Source organism: Peromyscus eremicus, chromosome X (genome assembly GCF_949786415.1).
Source record: "Peromyscus eremicus chromosome X, PerEre_H2_v1, whole genome shotgun sequence".
Taxonomy (NCBI): Eukaryota; Metazoa; Chordata; class Mammalia; order Rodentia; family Cricetidae; genus Peromyscus; species Peromyscus eremicus.
The window spans coordinates 39930421-39951875 of NC_081439.1; the positions used below are offsets into that span (position 1 = coordinate 39930421).

At 37.6% G+C, this 21455-nt stretch overlaps 1 protein-coding gene across 8 annotated transcripts in view; it reads left to right on the forward strand.

Annotated features, from left to right (window-relative positions):
* Dmd (dystrophin) overlaps nt 1–21455 on the forward strand; it is a 2092376-nt gene that overhangs the window by 363158 nt on the left and 1707763 nt on the right. For all 8 annotated transcript variants that reach the window (XM_059250112.1, XM_059250109.1, XM_059250111.1 and 5 more), the window contains exons 3-4: nt 325–417; nt 5281–5358. In XM_059250112.1, the coding sequence (XP_059106095.1) occupies nt 325–417; nt 5281–5358 (171 nt within the window). The remainder of the gene's footprint in view (nt 1–324; nt 418–5280; nt 5359–21455) is intronic.

Sequence of the window (21455 nt, forward strand, 5' to 3'; positions counted from 1 at the left end):
GAACAGGACTTTCTGAATCATTTTGTGTAAAGCATGACAAAGGATGTTGAACAATCCGACAGATTAATTGGATGAATTATGCTACAAATTTTCAACTTGCTGTCATTAACAGTTCAAATATATTTGTCCTACTGTAATAATTTATTGACCCTGCTTATCAACCTGAACTTCCTTTTCATACATTACTCTTGGTCATTTATTAATGTGATACTTCAAATACCCTTAAATATAGTTTTAAATTTCCAAAGACTTCATCATAGATATGGAACATAAAAACTATAAAAAACTGTGATTTTTTTTCAAATCGGTATGTTTTCATTTCAGTTTGGAAAGCAGCACATAGACAACCTTTTCAGTGACCTGCAGGATGGGAAACGCCTCCTAGACCTCCTGGAAGGCCTGACAGGGCAAAAACTGGTAAGAATCTTTCCTTGCTTGCTTGCTTGCTTGCTTGCTTGCTGGCTGGCTGGCTGGCTGGCTGGCTTCCTTCCTTCCTTCCTTCCTTCCTTCCTTCCTTCCTTCCTTCCTTCCTTCCTCCCTCTCTCTTTCTCTCTCTTTCTCTCTCCTCCTTCCTTCCTCCCTCTCCCTCCCCCCTCTCCTTTCTCATGTATTTGTATGTGAGACTGAATGCACGTTTGCATATGGGTGTACAAGCACTTGTGTGCATGTGTGTTGTGCAAAGGCAAAGGGTTGATTTTGGATATCTTTCTAAATTACTCTCTGCTCTATGTATTGAGATAGTCTCTCATTTGAACTAGACCTCATCAATTCAGCTATTCTATTTAGCCAGCTTTCTTCTGTGGTCCTTGTCTCTGCCTCCTGATCCCTGGGATTACACACAGGTTACCATGCCTACTTGGCTACTATGTGTGTGTTAAGTACCCATGCTCTGGTCCTTACATTTGTATACTGAAACATCTCTCCAGTCCAGGAAACTTATTTTGAAATTTACAGTAACCCCAATGAAGTGTCAGACCCCAAAGAATCAGTTTTATTTGAGTGATCTAATGAAACTCACCAATGTATTAGTCAGATAAGCAATACAGTACCTATTCCTGAACTAAATAATTCATATTATAATTTTCATTTTGGCATTGTTTATCTTGTGCAGAATAATAGAGTAAAAAAATTTCAACAATATATTCTGTTAATTAATAAGCAATATGTGTCTTCACTTTTTTAAAAAATCCTTCTTAAGGACTAATTGTATAAAGGTTGTTATGCATAATGACTTTGAACTTACCTTTGTGTTATTTTGTATTTTCATGTATTTTTAAATGTACCTGTATTTATATATAAAAGTATTTTTGGTATAGTATAATAAAATGTTGGTATTTAGTCTGATATCAAAAAGCATATGAGATGAAAATATAATTTCCTTCTGAGAACTGTTAACTTGTATAATTTTAGAATATTCCTATGAAGGAGATAAACATGGCTATACTATATTATAAGTCACTAAAATCATAGAAGAGTCTGAGTTCAGTTGATGAAACTCTCATAATGGAGAAAAACTCTTAAATCATAATCTCTTGACTTAAAAAATTTATTTTTAGATTTCTATTATTCTTTTAAGTAGGGTTTAAGACTCCAGTCTACCTACAGCCATCCATTCTATATATATAATGAGTCCTATTTAATTATTGTTTTAATCTTTTCTCTTTTCCCTTTACTATAGCTCTTCCAGCATAAGCATTTAAGCATGTGCATGCACATGAGCGCCCCCCCCCCCCCCACACACAAACCAAGGTTTTGTATATACTGTAGAAACTCTAGCTGTCTATCAAAGTTCGATCTGGCCCAAATCCTATCTCTGAGTTGCCTCCTGCAATTCTCTCACGGCAAGCCAAGTTGGTGCCTGTACTGTCAGACAGTGCCCAGAATTTTGCTTTGTTGTTTTGTTTACCTGTTTTGCTTTCTGTGCTTCTATGTGTTCTGACAGTCCTTGAAAAACATGGGCTTCTGTTTGCTATTGAAGGCTTTTTAACAGACTTCTAAAATTAATTTCCCTCTCTTAAATTCCATAGAACTTATTTTTGCTTTTATTTACTTGAAATAATATTTTGGTGCGTATATGTATGCATGGCTATCACAGTGATTTTCAAATATTGTACTGATGCTAAAAAGACATACTTTGTGCTTCCATTTTTAAATTAACTTCAATAGCTATATAGGATTAATATGTTACTATATTAATTCAAACTGGTACATTTTCTGGTTTATTTACCCAATAATTTTACTTTTATTTTTGAGATTATGATATAATTACATCTCTCACTTTCCTTTTCTTGTTCCAATAATCCTCCCTACTCTCCTTTAAATTCACGGCTTCTGTTGTCACTAATTGTTATTCATGTATATATATATATATCCCTAAACATAATCTGCTAAGTCTGTGTAATGTTACTTATATGTATATTTGATATATTTTTAAGAGCTTTTAACTTGGGTTGATGACTTCCTAGAATAAAATATTCAAATGCTTTACATTTAAACTTCTGTCAGGTAGCCAATTGGAAGGCACAGTATAGGCTTACTCTTAATTTCACTATAGCCACAAATTATATATACAAGCATACATGTCTAATGGGTGTATTTTTATGATATTGATAGAGAAATAAGTGCCTATGAGCATCCAACTTTTTTCCATATTTATGGGGTCAGTTCTGTTTATAAATACAGAAATAAATAAATCTCACTGACTTTCAGTTGTTTAAGGTTATCCTTTCATAACCTGTTCTCCTTCTCTGCACATTTATGGTGATATTCTGCTGCTTTTCTTTAAAAGCATGTTTCTCTGCCTTTGTTTTCTTGCTCTTTGTGGTGATAGGTAGGAAAACACAAAAATACAGGCTGTTCTCACTTTGACATTCATGGAGTAAAACATTCTAAGATATGAAAAGTGGAGATTGTTGTTAGTGAGGCTATGCTTGGAGATGGAGGAAGATGAAGGAACAAGACATCTGTGTCTTTAACAAAGGGTAGTAGTTAAGTCATCTTGGAGATTAGAAGGCTTAGCAGAAATGTTGGAAGCTTGCACAGTCAGTTTAAAAAGTAACATTCTCTTGGGTATGCAAGTCTTGGGAAGGATGGGAAGACTCTTGGAAAGCACAGGGTAAAATTAAAAGTAGAAAAGTATATTATTTATTCCATATACACACAAGGTAGAGAAAGGGTAAGACAGTAAATATGAAAATTCTAACTTCATAGGCATGGACCAAAAGTTGGAGCCTTGATCCACTGATAATTTTTGTGAATATATGTTAATTTTTAAGTTTAGGATAATTACAAGTGAAATTGGTATGAAACCATTGGCATTGCAAGTTACTTAATAATAATGTAAAGAACTTTCCGTGTACTACAAACTCCATAGAGCAAACATCTGAACGCATTATGTCAAAATCCCCCATCTAAATACTTTATACACATTACTAGTTAAAGTTGTGGAACAGCTATTTTATTAACTCTGTCTTAACATGTGAGAAAACTGGAGTATAGGGAGACTGAGAAGTTTCTCAAGGTTGAATAGTCCAAAAGTGACAGAGCAGAAAATTGAAACCAGGCTTAGGAAGTCACACTGTGTACTAAACAATAGCCTCCCTAAGATTGAAATGAGAGCTGTATAAATCACTGTTTTGGGCAGCTGACTTGTTCCAACCATGTCATTGTTGAAGATATCAAGGAGAAATTGTGAGTAGGAAATGAGCTTCTGATATATTCTTGGAGATAGCTAATGAGAGCTTGCTTTAAGGGAAAACCAGAAAAAATAATAAGGCGGTAATAAACACAAGCATCATAACAATAAAATTTCTAAAACTCATCTATTAGGAAAAATTAGGTGATGTGTATTTTAATTAATTATGCAGATGTTAGTTTAAAATTAAATGATGTGATATAACTTTTGGGACTAAAACTATAAACTAAGAACCCTGGTTGTTGAAATTTTGAATTCTAGTGACTAGGACAACTAGGCAGTAGTCAAAGAAACACACTTCTTATTTAGCATTACACATTTTAGCATATTTTAATTATTTGAAAATTTTGTTCAATATATTTTGAAAATATTTACCCTCCCACCGCAACTCTGGCCATTAGCACCCCAGCTATCCTCCTTTGCCTTCCTCCCCAACTTTGAAAGTCATTCTTTTATATTTCTTCTTTCCCCATTGAGCCCAGTTTCTGTTGCCAAGCTCGTGTTGGGAGTGGGACCTGCCCTAGTGTGTAGCCAGTCTACCAGGAATCATGCCATTAGTGAAAACTGGCTCTTCCTCTTGCAGCTGCCATCAAATAGCAATAGCTCTGCAGTTAGGTGTGGGATTTCATGCCTGTCTTCTTCCTCTATATTGAGATTCTGACTTCTTGTCACATCACTGCATATTTGTTCCATATGCATTGATCCTGTTGTACCTGGAAAACATGGTTTTCCTGTTATCAAAAACCTCTGGTTCTTATGATCTTTTTCTTCCCCCTTCACAGAATATCCCTAGGGCTTGGGGTAAGGGATGTAATAAGTATGTCCCATTTAGTGCTGAACACTTCAGAGACTCTCATTCTCTGAATGCTGACTGACTGTTTTGTGCTAGAGCTCTGTGTTATCGATCATATAACATTATATATTTCAAAATAATTTATATTTGACAATTCAATACATTATTATGATTTATTTGACAATTTCAAGCAATGTATTTTGGTCAGACTCACCTCCACTTCCACCTCCTGGGTCCCTCCCTCTCTTGTTCAACCCCTTATTCTTTTCTAATAGCCCTCTCTCCCTTTCCTTTATGACCAACTGCCTTAAATTAGGGTTGCCTGCATGAGCATATCTGGGTGGCTAGTTAGTGAGTGGAGTTTGGACACCACAAGAGACTCATGTTCTTCAAACTTTTCTTAAAATTTATAGAAATAAACTTACTTTTCTATCTTACTGGTTACTTTTCTTATGTATTTTGTTAATGTTTTCCATCATTCATGGTCTTATAATAATACACACTGAGCTAAAAAATGAAGACGCAATCACCCCAAATTGTACTGTAAATGAAAAAAAATGTGCTTTCTTTCCCAGGAGGTGGATTCTTTATGTTAAAGATGTGCTATTCCAAGGACAAAAAGCCCAAAGCCTGAAGACTTTTTTAAAAAATAAATGCTTCACAGTATGTGTTCATTTATATGTAAAATATTCAAACTTAAAAGTGAAATTTATACATCTTTGATTTTTCAGGTAGAATTTTTTTGTCTCTTTGTTCCCTAGTAAACACCATTTCTCTCCTTTCTTTTTTTCAGCCAAAAGAAAAAGGATCCACAAGAGTTCATGCTCTGAACAATGTCAACAAGGCACTGCAGGTCTTACAGAAAAATAATGTAAGTGGCGACCTGAACAGGGTCTGCACACGACAAAACAGCATGCTTAATGTTTCAGTAAGGGCTTCAGCCTCAATGTGGAGAAGGCTTATAAGCTCTCTTGTAAATCACAGGAGCTCTTATTCAGAGCCCATGAGATGGTTCCTTTGTATGTGCTTGCAGCTAATGTAATTCTAGAAGCCAATGTACACAGTCATAGAGGACCAAGAAAGGCAAGACCTGTACTTGGTATGGCTTTTGTGTTGTTTCTAGATATTACTTGATGTAGCTATTTTTAGTAGACAAACTGAGTCCTTCATATGGTGGTATTCTGTACAACAAAGAGAAGTTGCTTACTGAATATTATTCCACGTTTTCAATCCTAATGATAATATACTTTGTGCAAATCAAGCTAACAGTCACTATACACACACATTAAACATATAAATTTAACAGACAAACAACTACTATTTTAGCTGAGGGGAAGAATTATTTGGCTTAGTATACTTGGATAAAATATATATGATATATTAGAAAAGCAAACAAACAATTATAGCTAAATGAATGATCAGAAGAGAGGGGATATATTCTCCTCTGAGAAAGGCTGATCTTATCATTTTCATCATGGCCTTGCAGGGAAATAGTTTTCCTTTCATATTAACTCCTACAACCTTTCTAATTGGCCAGTACATTTACAAGGCACTTTTGGTAGCATTCTGACTACGTATAACTCTCTTTAAAAGGTAATTTCAAAAGCATTTACCACATACTCTTAAAATAACTGTAATAAGCAATGGATTTGTAATAATGTACAGTCCTGCATATGTTTTTCAGCTCATCTGGTCATAACAAACTAACATAAAGAATGTGAAAATGGAAATTGCAAGGTATCTAGTTGAGTTTATGAATTCATTTAACATATGAAAGTTATTTTATAGAAACATTATGTTTGATTGCTTTCCAACTGTAAATTTTTAGTTTTTCTGATATTAGAACAAAATGGTCTAATGAAAACTTGTAAAGATAACAATCATCTAGTCAACGAACAACAACAACAAAAATGTTGACAGTCATTAATAAAAGAAATAAATGCTGGCAAGGATATGTACAGAAGAGAATCCTTATGTGGTAGATGTTACCGTGTGTGTGTCTGTGTATGTGTGTCTCTATGTGTGTGTTTTGTGTATGCATATGCACACACACACACACACACACACACACACACACACACACACATATATTATGGCAATGACAGTGTACAAGTGATTAGTGATAACAAGAGTAGTAGGTCTAGAAAGACTTCTTGGTCAAGGTAATATAAGCTGAGACCGAAAGGAAGTGAGTCCTTGTACTAACTATAAGAAGATGATCCAGGCAAAGTAATAAAAAGACCTTGAGGTACAGAAGCATTTGGAATGAAGACTTAGTAGTTGGAAAGGACAGTGTACAAAATCAAGTAGAGATAAAGGGATTAAGGACATAGTGAGGTAGACATTATGAAGGAAGAAACACAGTGAGCTGTGGTTAGGGTTTTGATACTTGTCTAAATAACATGGCAAAGATTACAACTAAAAATACTGTAGTATATTAGGTAAAAAGAGAAGTTCTTTCAAAAGTAAATATTAAAATAATGAATATAAAGATAATCTATTGGAAGAATATTTTAAAAGACTAGCTTTTTACAGAAGAGAATTAAAATCAATAATAAGTACATGACATTATAAAAATACTTAAAATCTATAATGAAATCTTAATTATAATATATTTTATTTAAATTATTAAATTAATCATTTTAATAGTAACCTGTTTAATGGTAAAAATGAAGTATAAGTATAATATAAATATATTATAGGTTTAGAATAGTTATTTCATTTCTCCTGAAGCTCCAAAGCATAGTAAGTAGTTATAGAAAATAGCGTTCACTTTGTATATTCTTATTTTTTTTATTTTACAATATAATTTAATTCTACATATCAACCATGAATTCCCTTGTTCTCCCCTCTCCCGCCCCCCTCACCTTCCCCCCAGCCCACCCCCCATTCCCATCTCCTCCAGGGCAAAGACTCCCCCGAGCATTGAGATCAACCAGGTAGACTTACTCCAGGCAAGTCCAGTCCCCTCCTCCCAGGCTGAGCCAAGCATCTCTGCATAAGCCCCAGGTTACAAACAGCCAACTCATGCAATGAGCACAGGACCCAGTCCCACTGCCTGGATGCCTCCCAAACAGATCAAGCCAATCAACTGTCTCACCCATTCAGAGGGCCTGATCCAGTTGGGGGCCCCTCAGTCACTGGTTCATAGTTCATGTGTTTCCATTCGTTTGGCTATTTCTCCCTGAGCTTTATCCAACCTTGGTCTCAACTATTCTCTCTCATATAAACCCTCCTCTTTCTTGCCAATTGGACTCCCAAAGCTCCACCCGGGGCCTAGCCGTGGATCTCTGCATCCAGTTCCCTCAGTCATTGAATGGGGTTTCTAGCACGACAATTAGGGTGTTTGGCCATCCTATCACCAGAGTAGGTCAGTTGATGGCCAAATTCTTCTTATAAAGTTGAGTATACAAGAAACAAGAGTTTAATAATTTTATGCAATTTGTCCAAGCTCCAATCTGTGCCCTCCTCCAGGTATTAAGAAAATTCTATCTCTACCATTATTAGGAAAGTTATTCTTTAATGCTATAGAATGGCCAGAGGCCAATAGATCTAAATGGTGCTATTCGTAATTAGGAAAAGCAATAACAAAACCTTTAATCTATAGTCCATTGAGACAACTACTAGCATAATGACCATAAAAGTTATCTTATGAAGCCAAATGCAGTATTAACTGTCCCTGTATGAAACAGAAGACACATTCTGTACTGGTTCATTTTTTTGTGTATCAACTTGATACAGGCTGGAGTCCTCAGAGAGGAAGGTGACTCGACTCAATTGAAGGAATTCCTCCTTGAGATCCAGCTATAAGGCATTTTCTCATTTAGTGATCAATGGGGGAGGACCCAGCCCATGGTGGGTGGTGCCATCCCTGGGCTGGTGGTTTTGGGTTCTATAAGAAGTGGGCTGAGCAAGCCATGGGAAGCAAGCCAGTAAGCAGCTCCCCATCACGGCCTCTGCATCAGCTCCTACTTTCCAGGATCCTGCCCTGTTTGAGTTCCTGTCTTGACTTCCTTCAGTGATTAACAGTAATGCTGACATGAAAGCCTAATAAACCCTTTCCTCCCCAACTTGCTTTTGGTCATGGTGTTTCATCACAGCAACAGAAACCCTAACAAGGACACATTTAAAACCAAAGTTAAAGAGATTATTACTGAGGATTTTTTCCATAAATGAGCATCATTGAAGGACTTAACCATGGAGAATAAGGTGTCGAGTGGCTAGGTGAATAATAACCAATACTACCTCTAAACCAAAAGGGAAAATTGTTAACTTGATAAGAGGTATAGCTTTGGTAGAGTAGTATGAGATAGATACTCAAGACAAGATACAATATCAAAAAATTTATTTATTCCTAAACAATGACCTGATGAGTTGTATCATTTCTAACAAACTATCTAATATCCTTCCAGTGCTGTTCATTGGATTAATAAATATGTGTATTAGGTGTGTGGGGAGGGAGGATTTAAAATCACAGGCAATGGAATCATCTCACAGAAAGAAAGAGTAAGAAGTTAGGTGGGTTCAGGTGCAAGTAGGGCAGCACACACTATATTAAAGTTTCTAGTTGTTCTTTTTTTGTTTCTTTTTCTGTGTGAGTATTGAGAATCTGTATACTGAAAATCTTTATGATGTCCATTGTCTTATTTTGCTGAGCAAATAAGGAAGTCATTCACTTTTGAGCCCATGCTACTTCCATGTGATGACAGGAAGCAGAGGTGATTGATGGTTACATTATCAACCAGGTAACAATATACACATCCCCTGAGACAGAAAAAAGTTAGAGAGTCAGGTTCATTTCTAATACTTCAAGCTAAACCAGTTTCTGTTTCCTTTTATTCTATATCCCTTCTTCTTTTAAAAAAGTATATAATTTTTGAGCTTTTCATAGATGAATAATGTATTTACATAATTCCTCCCTCCTTTCCTTTCCTCCAATTCCTCCTGTGTCCCCTCCACTCCCTCTCAAATCCATGCCCCCCCCCACACACACATATACAGGATGTGGGGGATTGGAAAACTTATCAGCGAGTTTATCCCTGAATAAGACTGATTTTTCCTCTCTCAGTAGCTGTATTAGTTTAGGTTTCTATTGCTGTGAAGAGACACCATGACCACAATAACTCTTATAAAGGAAAAGATTTAATTGAAGTGGTAGCTGACAATTTCAGAAGTTTAGTCCATTATTATCATGGCAGGGAGCTGGTGGCTGAGAGTATGGTTGAACACAGGCAGACATGGTGCTGAAGAATTGTAATCTTGATCCAAAGGCAACAGAGAGTGAACTGTATCACTGGATGTGGCTTGAGCATATATGAGCCCTCAAAGCCCACCTTTAGAGTGACACACTTCCTCCAACAAGGCCACAACCACTCCAACAAAGCCACACCTCCTAATAGTGCCACTCCCTTTAGCGGCCATTTTCTTTCAAATTACCACAGCAGGCATTAATTACCTGTAGTTTTTGACCTAGGGGTAGGACCTTGAGGTATGACCTTGAGATATATCCTGCATTATCACTGGCATGTCAAATGATGGTGTCATTTTCAGGTCTTATTTACAAAATATAACCTGGACTAACAAAAGATACTAGTACCGAAAGAGGTGTGGCCAGAGAGAAAAAGATCTAGAGATGAAAATAGAGAGACACAGGTGTTTTGATGGAGGAAGTAGGAAGAAAGGGGAAACTAAGTGGTATTGAGGGGAGACAACAACTCATATCTGTTCTTTTATCCTCACTTGAACTCTGCTCATACCTCGTCATTGTAGAATATGCACACCATATTTATGGTATGATTTGAGTTCTCTGTGGCAGTTGTTTCAGCATGACATTATTCCTGCTATCAATAATTTAATTTAGAAAAAAACACGTATTGAGAAAAAATCACTTCTAAGTATAATACCGTCATTACAATATTTGCTGAGAACAAGGCTAATTTGTAATAAAGTTGGCTGTGGTTCTGAAAAGCAAACAAAAGATAGTACAAATTCCTGTGAAATAGAATGATACTATGAAGTGATTTCACTTGCTTTCCCACCTGTTCTAGCTTTAAACAAAAATTACCTAGAGCCTCTCTTCCTGGCTTTTTGAAGGCATTCAGGAGAAATTGCAAATGAGAGGAAATATTCTGCTTGTATCAATTCTATCATTTCTTAACTCTATTATTTGTGAGCACCCTATATTAGGAGGCACTTAGAATTCAGTTCTACAGTATTTCAGTGCTTTTCTCTCAAGAAAGAAGAAACATTCAATGTGTAGTTTAAACTTTCTGGGGTTAGAAGATGCCTAAATGGGTATAAGGCTTGTTGCACATAAATGAGATCCTGAGTCTGGACTGTGAATGTCCACATACAAGCCAACCATGTAGGCAGAAGCCTGTAATCCTGGCACTGTGAAGACAACCCCAACTGCTGTGCTATCACCGTGTCATGTCCTGTAGACAGTGCTCCTTCCTAGCATCCAAATCTTAAACTCTTTCAACAACTTGCCCGACATCTTCCATGAACCTTGGAGGGGTTGATAATTAGGGATAAAATCAAAAGTCAATTACTCTTAGCACTTTGGTCAGTTGTGAATCTCTGTATTAACTGCCACAAACTGCAAACCAAGAGGCTTCACTGAGAAACACTGAGAGCGGCACTAGTCTTTCAGCATAAACTTAAATATTTAGGAGACAGTTTGACAACATGACCAGTTAGCAAACCAGAAGTTGAGTTTATAACCTCACTGGCCAGGGCCTATGACCAGGCCCAATAGTACCGAGGGTGAATTCCCTCCTTCAGAGTGGGCGTCTGAAAACATTGATGCCACCTTTCAACCAGTGGGCATAGCTAGTCTGGAAACTGGTATTATAGCATGAAGAGTCTTCACAGCTGTGTAAGACCACTGATGGCTTTTCTCCCACACCTGCCTGCATAGCATCTTCTGGCACTATGGAAACTAGCCAGCAGAGAGGAAGTTTCCATCTCAGTTCCAGCATGATATTTGTATGTTCAACAATAAAAGTGTGTTATGCCTTTAAAAGCAGACTCTTACTATCAAACTCTGGTGGTCAACCAAGATAAGTGGCAATATCTTGCAATGTTTTGGGAGCCTAAAGGGCATTGCTTGACCAACAACATATATGGAAATATCCTACACCTGACATTGGTGCTTTAGCTTAATAATCCATAGCTTCTGGAATCTGCATTCTCCATCCGGGCAAAATCCCTCCATTCATACTTTTAAAAATATTTCAGTCATGTTATAAAGTAGTATATTTTAATGTGACTTCTTCATAATCCTTAGTTTGAATAAGGATCCTCTCCACCCTCCTCATTTCCCCATCTCCATTATAACCTGGCCACCCACCCCCAGTATTCTTTTCTTCTGCTTTCCTATCACATGTGTTATACTCTCTGCTCTAGTAATTTTCTTTTGGCTGCTAACTAGCTCCCAAATAAAGACACAGAGACTTTTTATTAATATTACAAACACTCAGCATTAGCTTAGGCTTGTCCCACTAGCTCTTTTAACTTTATTTAACCTGTTTCTATTCATCTATATTTTGCCTTGGGACTTTTTACCTTTCTGTTATTCTGTATGTCCTGCTTTCATGCTTCCTCCATATTTGTCTGTCTGGCCCCTGCTGTCTCCCTGTCATCTCCATTTCTTTCTTCCTCAAGCCTAAATTCCTCCTCCTGCTTATTCTCCCTGCCCACAAGTTCCATCTATACTTCCTCCCATGCTATTGGCCATTCTGCTTTTTATTAAACCAATCAGGTTCCTTAGGCAGGCAAGGTAAAACAGCAACACATCTTTACATAATTAAACAAATGCAATACATCTTTACATAGTTAAACAAATATTCCACAACATAAATAAATTCAACATATTTTTACAGGGCTAAACAAATGCAACACACCTTTGTACAGTTAAACAAATATTCCACATCACTCTGCTTCTTTCTTAAAGTCTCCCTATCCATGAGACATGCCTATGTTCCAGGAATCTAAACACAGACATTCCAACTATGATTTAATATTAACTGTGACAGTTGAAGATCTCATAACCATCTCTCATAAACCATTCTCATTAATTGGCTATCACAAGCTAGCAAATTTGTATCACTTAAATTCAGATCTGCATTAGCACAAAGAAAATGAGTTCAGTGCTATTCATTATTAAACCACAAATCCAAACTATGTATTTTAAAAACCTAGGTGAAAATTAATTTAGTAGTCAGTTATATTCAATTCTTCAGTTAATTGAGCCATTGAAAACTGTCACTGAATGAGATTGAGTAGTTGTGAAATGTCACTGATTTGAAAAGTGATAGTGTTCACTCTTGTTGGCATATGATCAGAGATAAAAAGAATTTGAAATTGTTCTTTAAATGTACAAAGTTATATTTACTTTAAATATCAAAAGTTTTAAGTAGTCATAATACATATATTGAAGCATATTAGAGCAAATATTTCTCACTGAATGTAAACTCCATTTATCACCTATAAAATCTAGGATTGAAGTATAAGTTCCAAATTTTAAACTTAATTTATGTCAGAAAGGTATTATTTCTGTTACTACCATTTTCCAGCCTCATAATAGGTCTATAAAAAGACTAGCTCATCAGAGATACTGATTTCCCAGATTCCAGAAGACACCAGTCCTGTTAGCCCTGTGAACTTACCAACTTTTGGGTGTTTGCCAAATGCTTCCATGATTTGGATCTGTGTCATCATCTGTGAAATATGCTATTATTTCTTCCAAAATATTCTTTTGTAAGATAGAACAAGGCACAACAAACACATATCTTAATTTTAAATTCATATAACAATGCAAGGTGATATTATTACTCTTAAGCTGAGGAATGCTTTCATTTAAAAGAATTTGAAGAATTAGATAACATGAGTTGGCTTATCTAACTACATAACTTAGACTATATTTTTTGCAGTGAGAGGAAGACTTGATTTTTTTCAGGCATATTATACCTAAAACTGAGGTACTTGTTTACCAATGATACATTCATATTAAGTTTTTTTGTGATAATAATTATGTACTTACAAATAGCATTATAAATTTTTGGTTTTATTATACTTAATATCAAAAATGCTTCTTAAATTTTTATGGCCAAAATCACAAAGCTTAGAAAGGAAAGGTTATATAAGATTGCTTTTATTTAAATAGCACAATAAATTAACACATATATTATTTATAAGAATTCAATTGAAATAATACTACACTGAAAATTATATATTTTACTTTATTCTATAATGCAAAATCATTACTGAGGAAAATGTGTGTTCTCTCAAGTATCACTTTCTAGTGTCAAATATACTACATAAGAAACTTAGTTAAGTTTAGTTATAATACCTACTTTGCCGAAAAGTATAGATTACATTTTGTATTCACCCAGTCTGCCTGAATTGAACATTTTATTTTGATTTGTTTGTTTTAAATTTTTTGTTTGTTTGTTTTGTTGAGACAGGGTTTCTCTGTGTAGCAATCATGGCTGTCCTCAAACTTGTTCTGTAGACCAGGCTGACCTTGAACTCACAGAGACCTCCCTGCTTCTACCTCCCAAATGCTGGAATTAAAGGCTTGCACTACCACTGATTGAATGTTTGTTTTAACTTATATCAGCCCTTTAAGTGTTCATGTTTTCTCAAGTTTATAGGATTTAAAACAAACAGAAAATCCTACTTCATTGTTGAAGGTGATATAGGCAATATAAACACATATGTATATATGAAAGCATAGAATCATTGAAACATTCTCCTGTGATATAGCACTGATATCCTAAACACTTTTAAACTATAGACAAGTTTTATTTCATTTTTCCCTAAGGAATTTGAAGCCACTAATATTTTTTTCTTATTTTGCAATACAATTCAGTCCTACATATCAGCCATGGATTCCCTTGTTCTCCCCCCTCCCGCCCCCCCTCACCTTCCCCCCAGCCCACCCCCCATTCCCACCTCCTCCAGGGCAAAGACTCACCTGAGGACTGAGATCAACCTGGTAGACTCACTCCAGGCAGGTCCAGTCCCCTCCTCCCAGGCCGAGCCAAGCAACCCTGCATAGGCCCCAGGTTTCAAACAGCCAACTCATGCAATGAGCAAAGGATGTGGTCCCACTGCCTGGATGCCTCCCAAACAGATCAAGCCAATCAACTGTCTCACCCATTCAGAGGGCCTGATCCAGTTGGGGGCCCCTCAGCCTTTGGTTCATAGTTCATGTGTTTCCATCCGTTTGGCTATTTCTCCCTGTGCTTTATCTAACCTTGGTCTCAACAATTCTCGCTCATATAAACCCTCCTCTTTCTCGCTAATTGGACTCCCAGAGCTCCACCCGGGGCCTAGCCGTGGATCTCTGCATCCGGATCCCTCAGTAGTTGGATGAGGTTTCTAGCACGACAATTAGGGTGTTTGGCCATCCCATCACCAGAGCAGGTCAGTTCGGGCTGTATCTCGACCATTGCCAAAAGTCTGTTGTGTGAGTATCTTTGTGGATTTCTGTGGGCCTCTCTAGCACTTTGCTTCTTCCTATTCTCATGTGGTCTTCATTTACCATGGTCTCCTATTCCTTGTTCTCCCTCTCTGTTGTTGATCCAGCTGGGATCTCCCGCTCCCCCAAGCTCTCTTTCCCTCGACCCTTCATTACTCCCACTCATGTCCAGGCTGTTCATGTAGGTCTCTTCTATTTCTCCGTCATTTTGGCTAAGATCTAGTGTAGCACTAATATTTTTTAATGGAACTAAGTCCATATATATGGTATATGACAGCTGGTAAAAATCATAGGCTGAATGAACATATAAAATTTAAACCATTAAAAATATGGAAAGAGCCGGGTGGTGGTGGTGGCACATACCTTTAATCCCAGCACTCTGGAGGCAGAGGCAGGTGGATCTCAGTGAGTTCAAGGCCAGCCTGGGCTACAGAGTGAGTTCCAGGACAGGCTCCAAAGCTACACAGAGAAACCCTGTCTCGGAAAGAAAAAAAAAATTGGGAAAGAGGACAGTGAAATGGCTCAGGTCATAAAGGTGCTTGCTGCCAAGCTCTGTGGCCTAATTTTGATCCACTGGATCGACATGGAAAAAGGAGAAAACTATTAAAAGTTGTCCTCTTATCTCCACATATGCTTTGTCTGTGGTATGCATGAACCACCTCTACACATGCACTGCTTATACATACAAAATAAATGAAGAAAAATGTGATAAGAAAATTTTAAAATAATACAAACATAAAGCAGGAAGTGGGGGAAACTTGGTTTCACGGGCCAGATATACAATCATAGTATTTCTCCCTTTTATATTATACATATTGTACTATTCATCATTCAGTTATAAAATATTCAACACATGCATGTCTCAGTGGAAGATTTAGTGGTGATTTATGTCCCTAAGTCTTGAAAATTTAAATAGTGTAAGTCTTAATTTTTTTTTAGAAAAGCACATACTACAAGGCTTTAAAGCTACTTTGAATTTTCTGTAGTTCCAGTTTTTAAATGCACTGTATTTAGAAGGATTATGTAAATCCTTAAGACAATTCACATAACCGTGGATTAGTCTGTATAACTACATGTTAATATTTTATAAAACACTGAAGATGTTTATAAAGGAAATTTGGATCATCTAGTATGTTAGAAGGAAATTCTTAGGTTATTTACTAATTATGAGAAAGAAATATATGGATATGAAAGCTACATGTAAATGATGGAAGTATACTCATAAAAAGTAGTTCTCAGAATAGACATTTATCTAATAAAATCCAATGCATAGTAGTTCCTAAATCATTAGTTACTGTTTAAGCATGTCAAGATTCTGAATGTGTATGCAAAATGACATTTAATATTCTCTTTTAAAACCTGCTCAATTTTGGTTTAATTACTTGATAAGATTTAATTTGTAGTGATTTGGGGTTAATCCCATTCAAATGGCAAGCCTGAAGAGTTACAAGATAGCTTGTGCTTACTTCTTTTCCCTTCCTACTTCATATTTTATATTTATGTATTTTTGTAGTTTAGCAGTGGTGGGAGAGAGAGTCATACCATACAACAATACTCACATGGGAAGTTTACTGGGGTAAGGGAGAGGACACAGAGGCTGGCCTCTGCAGGAGAAGCTATGGGAGAAAGAGGGTCGAATGCCCGGGAGGAGTTTGTTTTTTACCAGGGGATTTAGCCCATGCACATAGGGAGTGTCCATAGATGATGATTTATTCTGTCAGGACCCTGAATAGGCTAGTGTAAATGCCTGAGTTACTAACAAGCACATCTGCATAGAGGGTGGTCTTAATGGCTGCAACTGAGGACCCTAAGGGCAGGCCAATATCATGCCTGAATGCTAACAGGTATTATACAGAAAATTATGGAACAAAAGTGTCTCCTTCTGGATATAAATGTGAAATGCAGAAAAGATCTGAGAAAGGCACATGTCTTGAAAACAATCTCTGAGAAATCTGTTATTTTCTATTGGCTGAATGGTTTGTGTAAGTTGTCATTGCCTGCCCAAAAAATGCATATACCATTTTTTTTTTTTTGGTTTTTTTCAAGACAGGGTTTCTCTGCGTAGCTTTGCGCCTTTCCTGGATCTTGCTCTCTGGATCTTGCTGTCTAGACCAGGCTGGCCTTGAACTCACAAAGATCTGCCTTGCTCTGCCTCCCGAGTGCTGGGTTTAAAGGCGTGCGCCACCACCTCCCGGCCTTACCATTTATTTGCAAACTGATATTTTCCTTATTGACTGAACTGTAATTTTAATTTCCAAGTTAAAACTGTAAAATAGTTAAAAATACAAATATGGAAAGTTTCACCATCTCTCTTCTTTTGCCTAGAATGAAAATGCATGACAAAATTCATTAGTGTATTAATTTACAGAATTTTTATCATCTCTCTCTCTCTCTCTCTCTCTCTCTCTCTCTCTCTCTCTCTCTCTCTCACACACACACACACACACACACACACCTTAGTATTTATTATAAGAATATGACTCACCTCTACCCTTTCCTCCTTTATGATTTGCTCTAATTTTCATTTTTCATTACTCAATTTGATTTTTTTTGAAATTAGATTCTTCTTTCATATAATATATCCCAACCACATTTTCTCCTCCCTCCATTCCTCCTAGTTACCCCCTCCATCAACTCCCCATTCACCCAGATTCACTCCCTCTCCGTTTCTTCTTCAGAAAAGAACAGCTCTCCAAGAGATGACTTCCAGATAGGACAAAACAAGATACAATAAGACAAGGCAAAAGCCCTCATATTGAGCCTGGACAAGAGTAGGAAAAAGTGATACACCCAAATCCACTTTTATGAGTCTAACAAGGATAGCAAACTAACAGCCGTAACATATATGCAGAGGATCTGGTGCAGACTCATGTGGGCCCTGTGCTTGCCACTTCACTCTCTGTGATCCATGTGACTCATGCATAGTTGATTTGGTGGGCCATATTCTCCTGGTGTCTTCCATTCCCTATCACGCCTAAACAGAGTTTACTCCTCCTATTTCTACAGGGTTCCCTTATCTCCTAGGGGAGGGACCCAATGATGACCCCCAATTTAGACTCTATATCCACATACTGTCTGACTGTAGGTCTCTGTATATGTTCCCATCAGTTGCTGGATGAAGGCTCTCTGATGACTACTAGATAAAGCACAGATCTATGAGTATAGAAGAATATCATTAGGAAACATTTCATGATTTTTTTGCCACTTGTGTTTGGTTCTACCCTAGCTCTCTGGGCTATACAGTCTCTGGTTTCTGGCCATGCAGGCAATGTAGGACATGGACTTCTTCTTTTAGTATGGACAAGTTAAAACCAAATGTTGGTTGGCCACTCCCACATGTTCTGTGCCATCATTGCCCTAGCACAACCTGCAGGCTGGACAGATTGTAGATGGAATATTTTGTGCCTGGGTTGGTGTTCAGGTTTCTCTTTCCATAGCCTGCAGAGTACCTTCTTTTGACAAAGAGACTAGAATGTAGGGGTGAATCTTCCAGGCCTGCACCAGCTTGATCTCTATATGTTCAAAGGGCTCAGTAGAAGTTGTCCTCAGTATTGGGGCCCTGTTGTCAGTTTTCAGAGGATGACCTTTTGTACTAGCATCAGTCTTAGTTGTTTAGGGATCTTCACAGGACCTCCTTGGCCAACAAGTAAAACCAGTCCCACCAATAGACACCTTTTCTGGCTACAAGAGATGGCCAGTTCAGACTCCCTATCCTCCATAACTAGGAGTCCTCACTAGGGTCACTCTCATAGATTGCAAGAAGTTTCCACTGTACTAGGTTTCTATATCACCCCCTCAATATCTCCAAATTCCAGTTTTCCTAATGACTTCTCATCATACCTATAGATTAATGAATCTCTAAAACAGAGAAGCTTTTGTTTTCAGTACATGGCAATTAATATAGAGACCCACAACTGGTCAATGTGCAGACAACAAAAGACTGGAGAATTCTCAGCCTTCAAGTGGTCATCTGGATCACATCCTCTCCTCCTATAGCTCAGGAATCTTTGTGTAAGAGGGAGAGGAATGATTTTAAGAGCCATAAAGACTAAATGACTCCAAGGAAACAATTTTTTCTTGTATTGTTTCTTGCAGTGCTACAATGCAACAACAAAGTACTTGCATATGTCAATTCTCAGCAGTCCAGACAGTTAAGCTTAAGTCAGGCAAAATTTCAGCATGGAGAGGGGAGGTGAACAAGAAGTCCTACCCATACCTGAAGAGCTATCGGCATTTGACAGTGCTTGGGTGAAGCAAAATCAGTTTTCTTTAAGGTTTTGATTGCTGGTGTGTTGATCATACTCTAGTGAAGGCCACATATACAATAGTAAATGGAAGCAGAAATTGGACATAATTGCTTTTATTTTAAAATAGAAGAGGACACAATTGGATAGGGTTTGAAGAGTACAATGAATCTGGAAGGATTTTAGGAAGAGACTGACTATGAATAAATGTATTGTACAAAATTCTCAAAAAAGTAATAAAATGGGGAAAAGTATTGTGGGGCGTTTACCCACCACCCCCACAGTTCCCCAGAGTTTTCTTGAGTGCGAGCAGCAGGAAATATTAGATAGAAGGATTTATTGCAGAGAATATCACGGAGATAAACAGATAGAAAATAAAGGATAGCCTCGAGAGGGCCTGGAACCTATTCCAACGGGCCCCGACTGTCTCTGCCCCAGGGTTTTTATAGAGACGCCAAGGGGTGGAGCAAAAGACCTCCTCCCCCAGCACAGCCAAGTGCAGACCATCTCAGACACCTGCACTCAGGCCCGTGGCCCTAATCATCCTCTATGCGGACCTGCTGGGTAAAGCCACGAGGAACCCGAGAATGGGCTCCCACAAAGTATAAAATAGTAAATATTTTTATAAATTTTATAAATTTTTATAAATGCACATGGAAACGTCCACAAAAATTTAAACACAGAAAAACAAATCACATGCTTTAATCTAGTGAAAACTTTCATTATAATTGGTATTGAAATGATACAGGCCACATTTGTCTATGCAGTGTTTAAAACACTAAAGAAAACCTACAAAATTCATAGTACTATGTAAATATCTACCAACAGGGGGTTGGATAGCTATTTTATACACTACCTAAAATGTTAAATACAATATAACTACTAAAATGAATAAATAATGGCGATTGTTTTCAAAAAATCATTTTATCTATATATGATCTCTTATTTGTTTAAGCCCTGTAGATTTTTGTCTATGTAAAATTGCTTTTGTACACTCATATGTAGCTAGAGTTTTCCTGCCTGGCTCACAGTCAGGACAAATCTCTGTCTACCTCCAGTCCCACAGCCTCTCAGACCCAACCAAGTAAACACAAAGACTTACATTGCTTACAAACTGTATGGCCGTAGCAGGCTTCTTGCTAACTGTTCTTATATCTTAAATTAATCCATTTCTATAAATCTATACCTTGCCATGTGGCTCGTGGCTTCCCAGCATCTTCACATGCTGCTTGTCATGGTGGCAGGTGGCAGTGTCTCTCTCCTCAGCCTTCCACTTCCCAGAATTCTTCTCCTCCTTGTCCCGCCTATACTTCCTCCTGCCTGACTACTGGCCAATGAGTGTTTTATTTACTAACCAATCAGAGCAACACATTTGCCATACAGAACATCCCACAGCACTCATATAAAAGGATGATTGTGGCTAAAAGGTTTCTCTGGTCCTGCCTAGTTCCGTGGTCCCATGGCCACTTATAGTAATAATCTTTTTTTTTCTTTTCATTTTTTTTTTTTTGAGAGGGGAGAGGAGACAGAGGAGGAGAGAGGAAAAGAGAAGAGAACAGAGGAAGAGAGAGGAGGAAAGAGGAGGAGAGAGGAAGAGAGAAGAGGAGAAAGGAGCCACTCATAATAATCATTCAGAGGCTTATATTAATTACCAGTTTTATGGCCTATGGCAGGCTTCTTTCTAGCTAGTTCTTATAACTTAACCCATTTCTATTAGTCTATGTTGTACCACATGGCTGATTACCGGTCTGCTGGCATCTTGCTGCTCCTTTGGCAGTGGTTGGCCAGCGTCTCTCCAGACTCCACCTTTCTCTTTCCTGTCTCTCTCCTTGGATTTCCCACTTTCCTCTAAGCTTCCTTACCATAGACCAAAGCAACTTGTTTATTAACCAATGGGAACAACATATATTCACAGGGTACAGAGACATTCCCCAGCACATGATTGTCTTAGTTACTTTTGTATTGCTCTGAAGGGACACCATAACCAAGACAACTTAGAATATAATGAATTGGGGGATTGCTTCTATTTTCTGAGGGTGAGTCTATGGCCGTCATGGTGGCAAGTATGGCAGCAGGCAGCAGGCAGGCACAGAGATAGAGGAGCAGCTGAGAGATTATACATTATTCATAAGATTGAGGCAGAGAGTAAGACTGGGTCTTGTGTGTGCTTTTGAAACCTCAAAGACCACCCCCAGTGACATACCTCCTCCAACAAGGCCATACTTCCTAATCCTTCCT